General features: G+C 41.2%; 1 protein-coding gene across 7 annotated transcripts in view; it reads right to left on the bottom strand.

Moving 5' to 3' along the window:
• Positions 1–13,356, bottom strand: part of LOC137230970 (tubulin-specific chaperone cofactor E-like protein) — a 162,234-nt gene that overhangs the window by 74,091 nt on the left and 74,787 nt on the right. For 4 of the 7 annotated variants that reach the window (XR_010946319.1, XM_067751349.1, XM_067751350.1 and 1 more), the window contains exons 1-4: positions 6,850–7,020; positions 5,477–5,662; positions 4,500–4,729; positions 193–335 (exon numbers count right to left, since the gene is read on the bottom strand). The exons of 1 other annotated variant lie outside the window; for it this stretch is intronic. Coding sequence is in view for 1 of the 6 variants with exons in the window: in XM_067751354.1 (XP_067607455.1) it covers positions 12,478–12,796 (319 nt within the window). In the remaining 5 variants the exon portion in view is untranslated. Of the gene's footprint in view, positions 1–192; positions 336–4,499; positions 4,730–5,476; positions 5,663–6,849; positions 7,021–8,822; positions 12,797–13,356 lie in introns of those variants that run through there. 2 more of the 7 variants (XM_067751352.1, XM_067751354.1) reach the window with 2 other exon arrangements.

Genomic DNA, 13,356 nt, shown 5'->3' with positions numbered 1-13,356 from the left:
TGTGTGTATATATATAAATATATATAATGTATATACATTGGGGTTGAAATGTCCAGATTACTGTGGCAGATGGCAGAAGAAGGGATTAAAATTCTCAGAGACATGGACACGCATGTATATCATGTGACTCCAGAAGACCCAACAGATGATCATGTCCCACGGAAAGGCCCAGAGGACAGACACATCACCCACCAAAGGCAGCAGGAATATGCTGGTGAGAGACGCACAAGCATCACAAACAAGCTCGGTGGGGCTCCCCTCAGTAGGTCAGGGCTGATGGCAGGAGTGGTGGTCAAAGAACTTGACTGTCCAATCGCAGTGGGGATGATGGGCACCTGAAACAACAGAGACCAGGTAGCAGCGCTCTACCGCCTGAAGCCAAGGGGGTCGAATCTTCATAATAACCAAGCAGGTCAGAGTTGTAGCCAAGGGGCCCTGATCCATAGAGAGTTATGGAGATGATTAATAGAGCATGGCATCCAAGGGGCAAAGTAGATGGGCAGCCAACAAGGGTATTGCTTACTATATATAATAAAAAAGAGCAAGAATGGTTGAGCAAGAGGCCAAAGACCGTTGCCCCAATGAAAGGTCTTGATCCTTTGCTCAGTTTGTGGATCTGAGTCAGTTTTTCAAATCTGGAATCCATAGACTAAAAAGGTAACCAGGTCACCAAAGGGAAGAATCCTGCAACATCATGACAAGTGTGTACAGTAGTGATTCTCTCAGTCCTTCCCCCAAAGGACCTATGGTCATTTACTTGATTGACTGTAGACTGGGGGAGGGGAATGCCTAGATATCTTGTGGACTGTTGGACAAGGGGTTTGAGTTAACATTGATACCCAAAGACCCTGTTAGAGTGAAAACAGAGAGGCCAAGGAAACAAAAGGAGACCTGGCCAAGTCCCAGCAGGCCCACAGGGGCTGCCGACCTACCTGGATGTCAGTTCCCGAGTCCCTACATATAATTGGGTTTAATATACTTGACACATTTGGTCCTTGGTCTGTGTGGTAGAAGCTGTCATAGCAAGGAAGGAAACTGATCCTTCTACTCCAGCCAAGGTAGTAAATACAAAAGAGTCTTGCATCCTGGGGTTGGGGGAAGATGGTGAAGATTAGTGTCACTCTTAGAGAGCAGGGGTGGTGGGATTTATCATATCTCCATTTAATTGGGCAAGATGGATCCTGAAGAATAACTGTGGGCTACTGCTAGCTCCAGTTTGCATCTGCTGTACTAACATATCTTTGCTGGAGATACTGCATTAGTACAGATGGCTTCAGATACATGGCTTCAGATACATGGCATGTGGCTGTTAATCGGGCAAATGCATTTTTTTCCCTATCTGATTCAGGCGTGAGGATCAGAAAAATAGTTCATCTTCAAATGGAACAGACAGCAATATACATTTATAGTTTTGCTGAGATTGGATGGAATGTCTCCTATAGAACATCACCTTGATTCACAACGTTGACAACGTTGATTGGCACGATGAGGAAGAAGTGCTCCGAAAGTGGGAGTTACATTCTTCAGAGATTCAAGGCTAGTACTTCAGTAACACTTTTAGGAATCCAGTGGTCAGAGACATGCTGGGATCTCCCCACCAAAGCAAAAAGCAAATGGCTGTATCTTGCAACCTCTCTACAAAGAAATTCTCCCCTCTTTGTAGCTTTCTTTGGGTTCTAAAGGCCACATATTCCGTACCTACAAAAACTGCTCCAGCCCACATACCAGGTGACATAGAATTCAGCCAGCTTTGACCTGGGTTGAGAGCATGAAAGAGCTTTGTAGCAGCTCCAGACTGTAATGCAAGCAACCCTGCCACTTGGGTCATATGTTCAGTAGGTGCTTTGTTGTCGGAGATGTTAGGGGCAGAAAAAGATGAAATGTGATGTTTATTGCAAACCCCAGTGGGAAAACCATAACTCAGGTCCCTGGAGTTCTGGAGCAAAGTCGTGACATCCACAGCAAAAAATAACACACCTCCTGAAAATCAGCTCCTGGCATGAGAATGTACCCTATGATGGAACATTTGACCAAGATACAAGTGACCACGTGCCAAGAAATCCCCTCATGAGCTGGGCCCTGTTGGACCCCCCAAGACATAAAGTCAGGGGGTCCCAGCAGCAACCTACCCTAAGATGGAAATGGCAGAGCTGCATATCTTGAACTGGCAATGAGCAAGCTGCTGAACTAGGTAGCCCAGAATCCATGTCACCTTTCAGAGTTATACTGGTTATCCCGCCCCGCAACCCAGATAACGCATATGGCCCTATGTGAAGTGCGAGGTGGGCGGTGCATATGACAAGCTGAAGGAGGATGAAAAAGCCTAAGCTTGGTGTGTGTCTGCAAGCCCAGAGCATATGGTGGCTCCACTACAGCCTCATGCAAGGGTGGCCTTGAAAGACAATGATAGAGGAATATTTTCCCAGTGGGTGGACTTGGGGGCATTATATCTTGCCCCCAAGTACTCTGTGTCAAAGTGGTCTGATGTTAGAACACGTACAAATTCATAGGCAGTGGTGAATCACATATCCAGTTGGACAAGGGCCTGGAAATAAAAAAGTGGCAAGGAGGCCTGGAGTAGAGACATGTGGATAGACAGATGGGAATGGACATGAAGTGTGAAGATCTTTGTGTCCTATGTTAACACCCGAAAGAAAGCATCCACTACAGAAGAGGGACTAAACAACTAAGTAGACAAAATGACTTGGGCAGTTGACCTGAAGCAGCCTTTGTCAGTGTTGGTATGATGGGCACATATATGAAGTGGCCACAGCAGCAAGGATGGAGGTTATGCAGGAGCCCAATAGCATGAACTCCTATTTAGCAAGGCTGAGTTAGCTATCCTGACCTCTGAACGTTCACCCTGCCAATAACAGAGACAAAAGCTAAGCCCTCAGTCTGTCACTGTTCCTCGGGGAGACCAACTGGCCACTTGGTGGCAAAATGACTACACTGGACCACTTTCATCCTGGAAGGGCCAATGGTTCCTTTTCCCAGGAATAGACCTGGACTCTGCATATGTGTATGCTTTTCCTGCCCACAGGGCCTTAGTCAGCACCACTAGTGAGAGGCTTGCAGAATGCCTGATCCACAGGCATAGAATTCCATGCAAAATAGCATCCAACCAGGGAGGCCACTTTACAAAAAAGGGGATGTGAGCGTGGGCCCAAGATTACAGTAGGAGCCCCTGGTTGGAGCAGTGTCCCCAGTAGGAGGAATGCATGGGTCCAGGCACCAAAGTGTGGAAGCAGGAGTAGCCCCACCTGCAAGTACTCCCAATGATTATTGAGGGACTTTGGCTTCCCAACCCCTCATCTCTAGGTTGTGCAGAGTTTGACATCCTGGTTCCCAAGAAGGCGTGCTCTCACCAGGGGACACGGAAAGAGTCCCACGGACCTACAAGCTATGGCTGTGATGCTGCCTGGGTACTCTGGGTTCCTTGCTGCAGAGACTAGCAGGAAAGACGAGCCACCAGCCTATTAGGAATCCCCGACCCTGAGAAGCGGGAGGAGGTGCAGCTGCTGTTGCGTGACAGGCTCAAGGGATGAGACATGTGGAACTCAGGTGACCCGTGATGGTGGCTCTTGCTACTCCCTGGCCCAGTTGTGACTGGGGTGGAGAAGCAAAGCAACCCAAGTCTGAGCAGCATATAGTTACCAGGGATTCAGATTCCGCAGGAATCAGGGTTTGGGAAAAACCACTAGGTAAACCACTGAGACCAGCTGAGGTGATAGAATGGATAATGGAAGAGGGAGATGGTGGGTACCAGTTGTGGCTCTGAAGCCATCTGCAGTGTCACGGGCTGTAGTCCGTTCCCCTAACCTCCCTTTTCTGAGGTTCCCCTCTGGAAGAGCCCTGGAGGAGCTGGCTCTGATCACGGATGGAGAATTGCATCTACACATGGCACAGGGTGGACTGTGTGGTACATACAGTCGTGCACCACTCAGATCCACCTTCAAGAAAAGAATGCTTTCCAGCCACAGGGAGTATGGTTAGATGACAGCTCCCAACTGTTGGCTCCTTTGGCGTCTGCATCAGTGTTGAAGCTGAGGTCATGTTCCTGTGTTCCTCCATCAATGACTTGAGAAAAGCTTTGGTAAAAGGACCTAAGTGGGATGCCTCTAATAGGAAATCTTTGCTCTAGAGCATCTTATTGGGCTTGCAGACTTTGTCAGGGCTGCTGCGTGGTGTGATGCCCCCTCCTGCCCCATCTTTCTTCTTCCCCTTTTCTTTCACAGGTGTTATTACCCAATAAACCTTTTGCACTCCTAACTCCACCTTAGCATCTTCCTCCTAGCCATCTGAATCTGCAACATTGGTGTCCTGGATAAATATACAAGCCCTCTACAACTGATCATTTTGCTTCATTGTATAATCTGCCATGGAGATTCCAGATATTTTTGTAGTACGGTTGTTTCTACCACTTATCCACTGATTGAATAATGTTCAACCTCCTAGATCTAGCTAGATAAGGTGATTACATCGAAGGTTATGCTTACGTTCTCCCTGAAAATGGTAGTTAGCCACAGCAGAATCCTTGAAATGGATGAGGTGATATAGAAAATGCAATTATGCTCGTGAAGACTTCTCCTGAACAGTAAAGATGTTCATGATGAAAGGGTCTCAAGAGCACCACATCTGGAAGTTTGCTTCTCTTATTGCCTTGGAATCTTCATTCTTAGACACCTGGGTTAACTTTCATGGGTTCTCCTGAAGTCTGTTTTTCATTCTTAAGAGAAAAATGTTTAAAAACCTGATGTCATATTTCTAAAATTTTCATATTTACTAGTATCATGGTAATAATCGTTTAATGGCAAGCTGCAAGCATTAGGAGTTTAAATCGTAGCACAAATGCTCTGGACATGTCTTTTTAAAGAATTAATATTATTTGCCTCTAAGTAATTTTCTTTTTGTGCTGATCTTACTCCGTCTAGACACTGGACTCTTAATTATGAGAAAAATGGCATTGGCTCTTTGAAAATCACATTGAGTAACATTAATGTTTATTAACTAGCAAGACTTTCTAGATCTAAGATCTCAATAATAAACGATGCTCAGCTCTGAAATTGAAACAAGAACTCACAGATATTTTCTGAAAGTAACTCTAGTACCTATCTCTAGGCAAGGAGTTTGAAATAGCTAATTCTAAGTAGACCAACATAACCAAAAAAACCTCACAACTGGTCTTATTCTAACATCCTTGTTAGCACATTAGCAATAAGGTTGAAAAGGGGCAGGGGGAGTGGAGAGACACTCTATATTCCCTATTCACCAAGTAGCACCAAGTAGTTCTAGAAGAATTTCACTGGTCGGCAAGAAGCAGCTCTGATTAAAGCTTACTGCAGACAATAAACAGAGGGTTTTAGCACTATTTGTCTATCACTTTTCAAGGGCACTCAGCTGAAACAAATGCTCATACATTGTTAAGGATAAATAATACATATACCTTTTCCTGCAGAGGTGAAATCTCACTCACCAATGATTAAAAATTGCAGATTCCAAGGGAAGAGAGCTCATAAGACAGACGATATGCATGGCTCATGCAAATCTATTATGTGTCGAATTCAAGTGCCTAGATTTGCATGCCTAATTGGGAAGAATGCCATCTTGGTTGCACTAACATCTTGCACGTATCAAGCCCAAGATCAGTAAAGTCTTTGACCTTGCAGGGATGTGACAAGTATTAAAATCAGAAAAAAAAATGTTCTCTTATGTAATTCCAGTGGAGAACAATTTGGCAATATCTATCAAAATTACAAACACTCTGACCTTTTGATCTAGCAGTCCCACTTCTGGGAATGCATCCCACAGATTTATTTCAAACATGTAAAAGAACGTATGCTTTTTACTGCAGCAAATTGAAAAAAGAGAGAAAAAAAGAGGGAGGGAGATTGGGAGAGAGAACAATGGAAGACTCACATGTCTATCAATGAGGTGTTGGCCAAATAAACTATATACCACATCTATAAATGGAATACTATATCTTATATTATAAACAAAGGGTAAGGTGATTTCGTATATGTTGCTATAGAGAGATTTCCAAGATACATTTTAAGTGAAAAAAAGCAAGGTGCATGATGGTATATAATATGCTAACTTTGCTGTATAAAAAGGGATCAATAAGTATATTCTCATTTGCTATTATTTGTGTTGACTCGGCAAAGACACACAAAAAGCTAATAAAAGATGGAGTACAGGGGTTAGAGTAGAATTTTCCAGTGTATACTTTGTTTATATTGTTTGATTTTTGAATCATGTGAATGTTTTGTATTTAAAATGAAATACAAATGGTTCTTAAAAGATGTCTTCTTGTAAACAAACTGAACTATAAACCAAACAAAATTTTAACACAACCAAAGCAATTCATAATGTCCTAGTTGTATTCTCTAATAGTGGAATAAGGCTTACATCTGCCCTCAAATGTATCAGGTAGTTCAGAAAACACTGTATTTTTTAATGTCTGCCTCCTCTTATTCCCATTCTTATTTATTTAACACCTTAATTGTATTACCTATAATGACTAAGAAGCATTCAAGGGTGAAGAGTCTGTGAAAGACTCAGTAAACTGAAATTGCATCGTAATTTTTTGGCAGACCTAGATCTCACAGACCATAATAGATAAACTGCCTCCTCTATTTTGTAAGCAATATTTATATTCCTCACAAGGCTCTGTCTTGAATTTTAAAGAGGAACAATAACAGTGACAGCCTCAACCTTTCCCGTAACAAAACCTGTGATATGGGCTCCATTAGATTATCTACTTTTTCTCCCCCTATAAACACCAAGTTCACTTGAACACGGAAGCCTCCTTAATAAAAGTCTGAGTCAAAACTGAGTGACCTGTCTCACCTTTAGTTGTTCACGGAAAACAAAGCGTTAAGGCTCTAGAATGTCGTCAGGTTGAAGACCAAGTGACCGGTGTTCAGCATCATATTGCAGGTTCACTTCTTCTTGTCAACAGCACCCATGACAAGTGTCCAATCTGGCTCCTCCCAGGAGAGCAGGGAGGACAATGGATATACACCAATCACAGTGTTACAATTCTGAAAATGGCATGAGGACAAGTTTCAATTTGGATTTAGAGCTATCAGCCGCATCAGTGATTTTGTTATAGAGCAAATCAATTTAGTAACTGAATATGGAGGAACATCTCACTTTAGTGTTTTAGTGAAACATATAGACTAACATTAATGGTGTGACTGTGGAGGGCTATGGGAGAACCTTAGCAGCAGGTAGTATAGTACAGCTCTCAACTGCAGCCAGACTGCTTGGGTTTGAATCCTAGCTCTGCTGTCTTTTATCAACGGTGTGACTTTTGGCAAGTTACTCAACCTATCTGTGCCTCACAAGTAAGAAGATGGGGATAATTAACAGTGCTGAATCATAGGGATGTTGTGAACATCAAAAGGGCTTAATATAGGTAGAGCATCTAGATTGGGCCCTGGCTGATAATAAACGCTCATTGTTAATGTTTAGAAGAAACACGAGCATGAAAATTATAAGCCTGGATCCCTGGCACTGATTCACACGACCAGCAACCCTATCTGCTTTTGTCTCATCTCCCTCTTGGATTATGAGTTTGTTACTCCCCTCTTGATATGTGTGCCTTAAAACAGAACGCAAGCAAATTGCTCAGGTGCCTAAACCACACTGAAGAAAGGCATAAGATGTTCACACGTTTTCTACTCATATGTCTAGGCAAGTATATATATCTGAACATCTTAATAGATCAGTTTGTTACAAAAAAAAAAAACCTACCCATTTTTAGTGTTATTCTCAAATTTTTGAAGGAAAAGGATTCAGAAATTCATTATATTTTAAGGAGATATAATATGGTATGCTATCCCTTTCATGTATTAACTCAATTCCTAAATTTTAGTTACATTAAAAACTTAAAAGTAGACGAAATGACTCATGTTAATATCTATCATGACCTATGCGTTTTAGAAGTTACCTGGCTAAATTTGAATCCTGAAATCCTAAGTCTAAGTTGGAGAACACAGATAACTTCTTTTCCAGAGAAGAGCTGGAAAGACAAATGTGACTTCAAGGGTTAACCTCCTTGTTTTACATGCATTCTGGTGGAAGTTATAGCATTTTTCAGTCCAACGGGTATTGGGTGTCTTGACATATGTCTACCTTGCAAGAACTCAGAGACCCTCATAATAAATACTAAACAGAACTTAGCACAGAGCTTAAAACTATAATTTTTTGAAATTTGAATAAGAGGTAGAAATAATCTTACATTTAAACAGATCGCGATACTTACACACTTCTGAAGCACTGAGAAAGAATTTGATAGAGTCTGTCTTCTAAATACAGTAATAAAGTATATATAGTTCTTGGACCTTAGGTCTTGGTACAAGGTTAATTCATAACAGATTACCAAGAAATTACTGATAAGCAGATACGGTTCAAGTGCCCCAAACCCTAATTTTTAGAGAAAATTATTTTTCAAAGGAAAGAAACGTCACGTGAAAAAGTGTCGCAAATTTCTAATTCATCAAAATGAGATTCTTACTCAAAAACGGGGATGCCGAATAGCTCAAAGGTGGGTTTTCATCCTTAAAAGAGCATGTTAGAAGTATAAAACTTTGCTAACAAAAAGGCAATAACATATTTCCTATGAACCTTTGTTTTGCGGTTTTAATTTCTAACTTTGGCAAGATGCCAACTAAATTTGTTAAGCTGGTCAAACTCTTTTACCAGCTTAGGCCAGTTCCCCAGAGGACTCAACCACAGCACTGATGTTGAATTTCTGCTGTATAAAAATAAACATGCACCACGACTCCAGGAAAAAATCAGAACACAAAGAGAAAGTAGACTTTTAGATTTTTAATTTTTTTTAAAGATTATCTGTATATCTATATATATATATTAATAAAAGTGCAAAGAATAGACCTTCATGTTTAAATTATATTCTAAAATAAAATATATATTTCCATGAACTGCAGGAGACAACTGGCAAGTAAAGAGCCTGAGAGAGTCCAGTCCCTCTCCATCACTACAATGGACATATATTTGAAGGAAGCACCTATGAAAAATAGTGTTCACAACACACCTGGTAACACAGAGAGCTTCTGGGTGTTCTTGAAAGCAGTTTGCATGTCAATCTAACATGAAATGAGGGGAAAAATCAAATTCATAAACAGAAATGACATTGCTTAGAACAATCTATTACTCTGTACTCTTGTTTTATTTGCCCTGGAGCCTAGCACCTCCCACGGAGCAAGCCACCTTCACACACGCGCTCGTGAAACTATCGCCTGCGCGCCTCAAATGGTGATAGCTCCTTGTGCAACAAGCCTTCCCTGTTCATAACACTGCTGATTTAGCATCATAGCTGAAACATCTGGTTAGAACTGAACTTTTCTTTTTAAGTAAACAAACTTTTAAAACATAGCATCATAACATTCGGCTCTGTTACACATAGCTCATGTTTTGGGCTTGTTTTCACCAAAAGGTCTTAAAGGAACAAGAGTTATATAATATCTGCTGCTTTCTTATGTATTTATGGCTATGGTGGTGATAGGTTGCAGAAACAACAGAAACTTTCAATAATAAAAAAAGATATATGACTCTGAACTTTTTTTTTTCTTTAAAGCAATCTGGGATATTTCAAAAATTCAAATTCAAAAACTGATTTCCACTGTGGTGTCAGCAGCTACATGCCCACATGAAAATGATGCCTCAGTTTTTACCTGGCTTTCTTTTATTACTCCTTTCCTTTTTCAGAACTGACAAAAAATTTCTATTTTAGAAAAGATATGTTCTATACACTGTGCCTTTAGCAACATATCTGTAATACTGGCTATGACAGAATTTTGCCTCATGAATGTCAATAATATGCTCTCACTGAATCTGGATGAAGTTAACATTAAAATACAGATAAGCTACAATCAATTATGCATAACTTGTAGACTCAAAAGTCCATGGTCTCTCCTCTCCTTCTTTTTGACCTGTTATAAAAATAATTTTGGTTACAAGTGTCTACACAGCACCAATTTTATTTCAAAAGCAGCATCTTTACTCAGCCACCCAAATCAGTCTACATGTATACATGCTCAAATATCTTTTCTCATTTACTTCTGTTCTGTAACTCTAAAAGACCGGTAATTGCATTAGATCTTGTCTCAATCAAAAATCATTTAGCAATTATTAAAACAATCAATTACAATGCCCTAAAAATACCCACGGCCACTGAATTAAATGAGGAGTTCCCCTGACATGCAACTGTGTAATCGGAGAATTATGCCTGCAGTCGATGAGCACTGTGTTCTGTAATAGCAGAAGGAACAGGTCTCTAATAGTAAAAAAGCATTTCATAAAACTTTGTCATATATAAAATATCTTATTAATTGTCATCATTCCACTGATGATTAAAGCATAAGTGTTTGCTCTGCTTTCTGCTGTGGGACAGTCGGGGGTCATACAACCTCAAAAAATAAGGGGGCATCTGTTTCTCAGGCTGACAAAAGCTCAGTTACACTGTTTCTCTCTCAAACTCGTCTGCACTCACGCACACGTACACAAAGCATCCACAGTTTTAATCTTCCTGACACTGTTGCCACACTTTTTTCCCACTTCCAAAAACCTGTCAGGAAAATGTGATTGCAAAATAATTATTCTTGTCTATACCCAGCCTGGATCTCCATCGCTCATTTTTATGATTTTATGATTTTGAAAGATAAAGCAAAAGGAGAACAGGCATCATTCATCTTCCTCAAACCCTTTGGTTTCCACTTTCAATGTTACAGTGAATGTAGATTTGACTCAGCAGGCCTGGGTCAAAGGCTTTACAGATACTGAACCTGAAGTGCATTAAGAGAATAAACATCTGCTATCATGGCGTAGGACAATTTAAAAAGTAGCATCCGTGAAGAGTTTACAAGAGTCACCTAAAAATTTCCTAAGAAATTAAAGAATTTGTAGGAGGGACGGAATCATGTAACAAAGGTCAAAAGGTCAAACTCAACCGGGTAACAATTACATTTTTTGAAAAATACTTCATGTGCACATTTTCTGCCCCAGGTGCACTAAGTCCTTCTCAAGTCTCCTATCTGTAAACATGGTGGATCCAGAAAGACATATATCAAAGAAAGCGATTACACTGATTAACAAAGGAATAGAAGAACAGACAAAAAGATTTCAGAGCAGGTAAGGACTACCTTTTAAAGGGAAGTGCTTTAAATATGCTTCTGCAAAAAATATGACTTGGAGGCAAATCTGAAGTTTTGACACTTATACTTTACTCAGAGATTAGTCAGAGTTGTTCTTCCGTAGGGGCAACTAAACTGAAATGTAAAACAAAAAGAATTGTTCAATTATGACATCACAAAATCCCAGGGAAAAACTAGGAATCAAAGCTCCCTTTGATTAAAATTTCCCACTTCGAATGCAAAGTGCAAGAGCAAAAGCTTCCAATGATGACAGGCAGGAAAGTCACAGTACTCGTTCTCCCATACTCCCCCCACTTGACTCCCTCATACACACTACAGAGAGTTTACTAGCTAATTCTCAGCTCTCCTGGCACGTATATCCATTGCTCTGTTGGATTCTTCATAAAGTCAGGCCTCCATTCCCAGTAGTTTAAAGTAATGAAAAAGACAGACAGATACGAAGAAATACATTCAAAAAGCAAAAAGCGAAGAACTCTGGAATGTGACGTAGCTCATGTCAGTAATGGTTGATATAACTGTGGGAGGAACATTAAAATTGAGATAGTTACATACAGAGTGATCAGGCTGCTGTGCCTGTGCTTCCTGGAATTCTAACACTCCATCTACTCTTCTTCCAGACCCTAACAGAGCTATAGGTTCTAACTGTACCTGAGATCAGAATCAGGCTGACAAATGCGTGACACACTTGAAATTATTTAAAAAGGGAGAAATGAAGAAAAACGTTACCCAAGTTGAAAAATAAGAAGTTCATTATGGACAGAATAAAACTAAGGTAAACATGTATGGACACGAGTCAAAATGAAAAACTGAACCCAAGAAGGAAAGGAGAGAGAGGGAGGGGGAAAAGGAGGAATTGGGAGAGAGATGTGTTGCCCCTTCCTGGAAAGATTCCTTGTTTCCTGATTTAAGTGCAAGATACTCTTCTGAGGGGACAATGCTGTTCACGCCATCATCACAAGTACACCTAAGTGGTCCTGAGGACCAAGCAGTAGACAGATCCCAGTGAACACAGTAAGAAGTCGGTGGCTGCCTAGTCCCCTCTCATGAGGGAGGGCACAGAAACTGGAGATGTGGCCAATTCTGGTGGCAGAGTAGAAGGAATCTGTGGTAGAAAATACCAAAAACAGCCCCCTACCCATTCTAGGGGGAAATATACAAAACCCCCCTGAAACCTAAACAAAACAAAACAAAACAAAATAAAACAAAACAGAACAAACTTCTCCCTCCTGAAGGAAACCTCATGGGAACAAATGCCCTGCGAGTCCTAATGCGTGTGTTCTCACAAGGCTGGCGGAGGTTATTTTGTTTTGGATTCCACAAAAATTTTGTCTCCATCCCTAATGCCAAAAGAATGCAAGGCTCGAGAGCTGTACTTCATTTCCTCTGGGCCAAAGGGCGCTTCATGGTCAAAATAGTAGAGAAGCATGTTGCTAGTGGGTAATTGCACTAGAGTTTTTAATTGTTTCTTTAGTTCTGCAACTGTTTGGTCCAGACGAATGGTCATTTCTTCCACCTGGTCGTTAAAGTGGACTTCTACTTTCGCACTGCTCTGGGGTCTCAGGTCCACTTCTGCCAAAGGCTCCAACTTCCCATATTTTGTGACTAGTTCATGATACCTAGGAGGATAAAAAAACAAAACAAAACAAAACAGTGACAACTTAAGCCACTAGCGCATGAACTACTGACTTCTTCAGAACTATAGGTAAACTACACTGTTATTCTCAACATCTTTCTAATATCCTAGTCTAATATTATATCTACTTACCTGCCTACCTACCTATTGGGTGACTATTGTGGAATCTGTGATCTCAAATCGTTGCCCTTTTTTTAAAATAATTAATTAATTAATTAATTTTAGTTTTGGCTGTGTTGGGTCTTTGTTTAGGGCTTTCTCTAGTTGCGGCGTGCGGGCGCCACTCCATCGCGGTGCACAGGCCTCTCACTGTCGCGGCCTCTCTTGTTGTGGAGCACAGGCTCCAGATGCACAGGCTCAGTAGCTGTGGCTCACAGGCCCAGTTGCTCCACCGCATGTGGGATCCTCCCAGACCAAGGCTCGAACCCGTGTCCCCTGCATTGGCAGGCGGATTCTCAACCATTGCGCCACCAGGGAAGCCCTGAAATCGTTGCCCTTTTGAGGCCACAGTAAAACCCCGTTCTTGTGTATCTGGGAAGAGTC

The sequence above is a fragment of the Pseudorca crassidens genome, chromosome 9 (assembly GCF_039906515.1).
Source record: "Pseudorca crassidens isolate mPseCra1 chromosome 9, mPseCra1.hap1, whole genome shotgun sequence".
Lineage (NCBI taxonomy): Eukaryota > Metazoa > Chordata > Mammalia > Artiodactyla > Delphinidae > Pseudorca > Pseudorca crassidens.
Note: the sequence above shows the minus strand (reverse complement) of the source record. Positions and strands in the feature narration are given on the sequence as shown.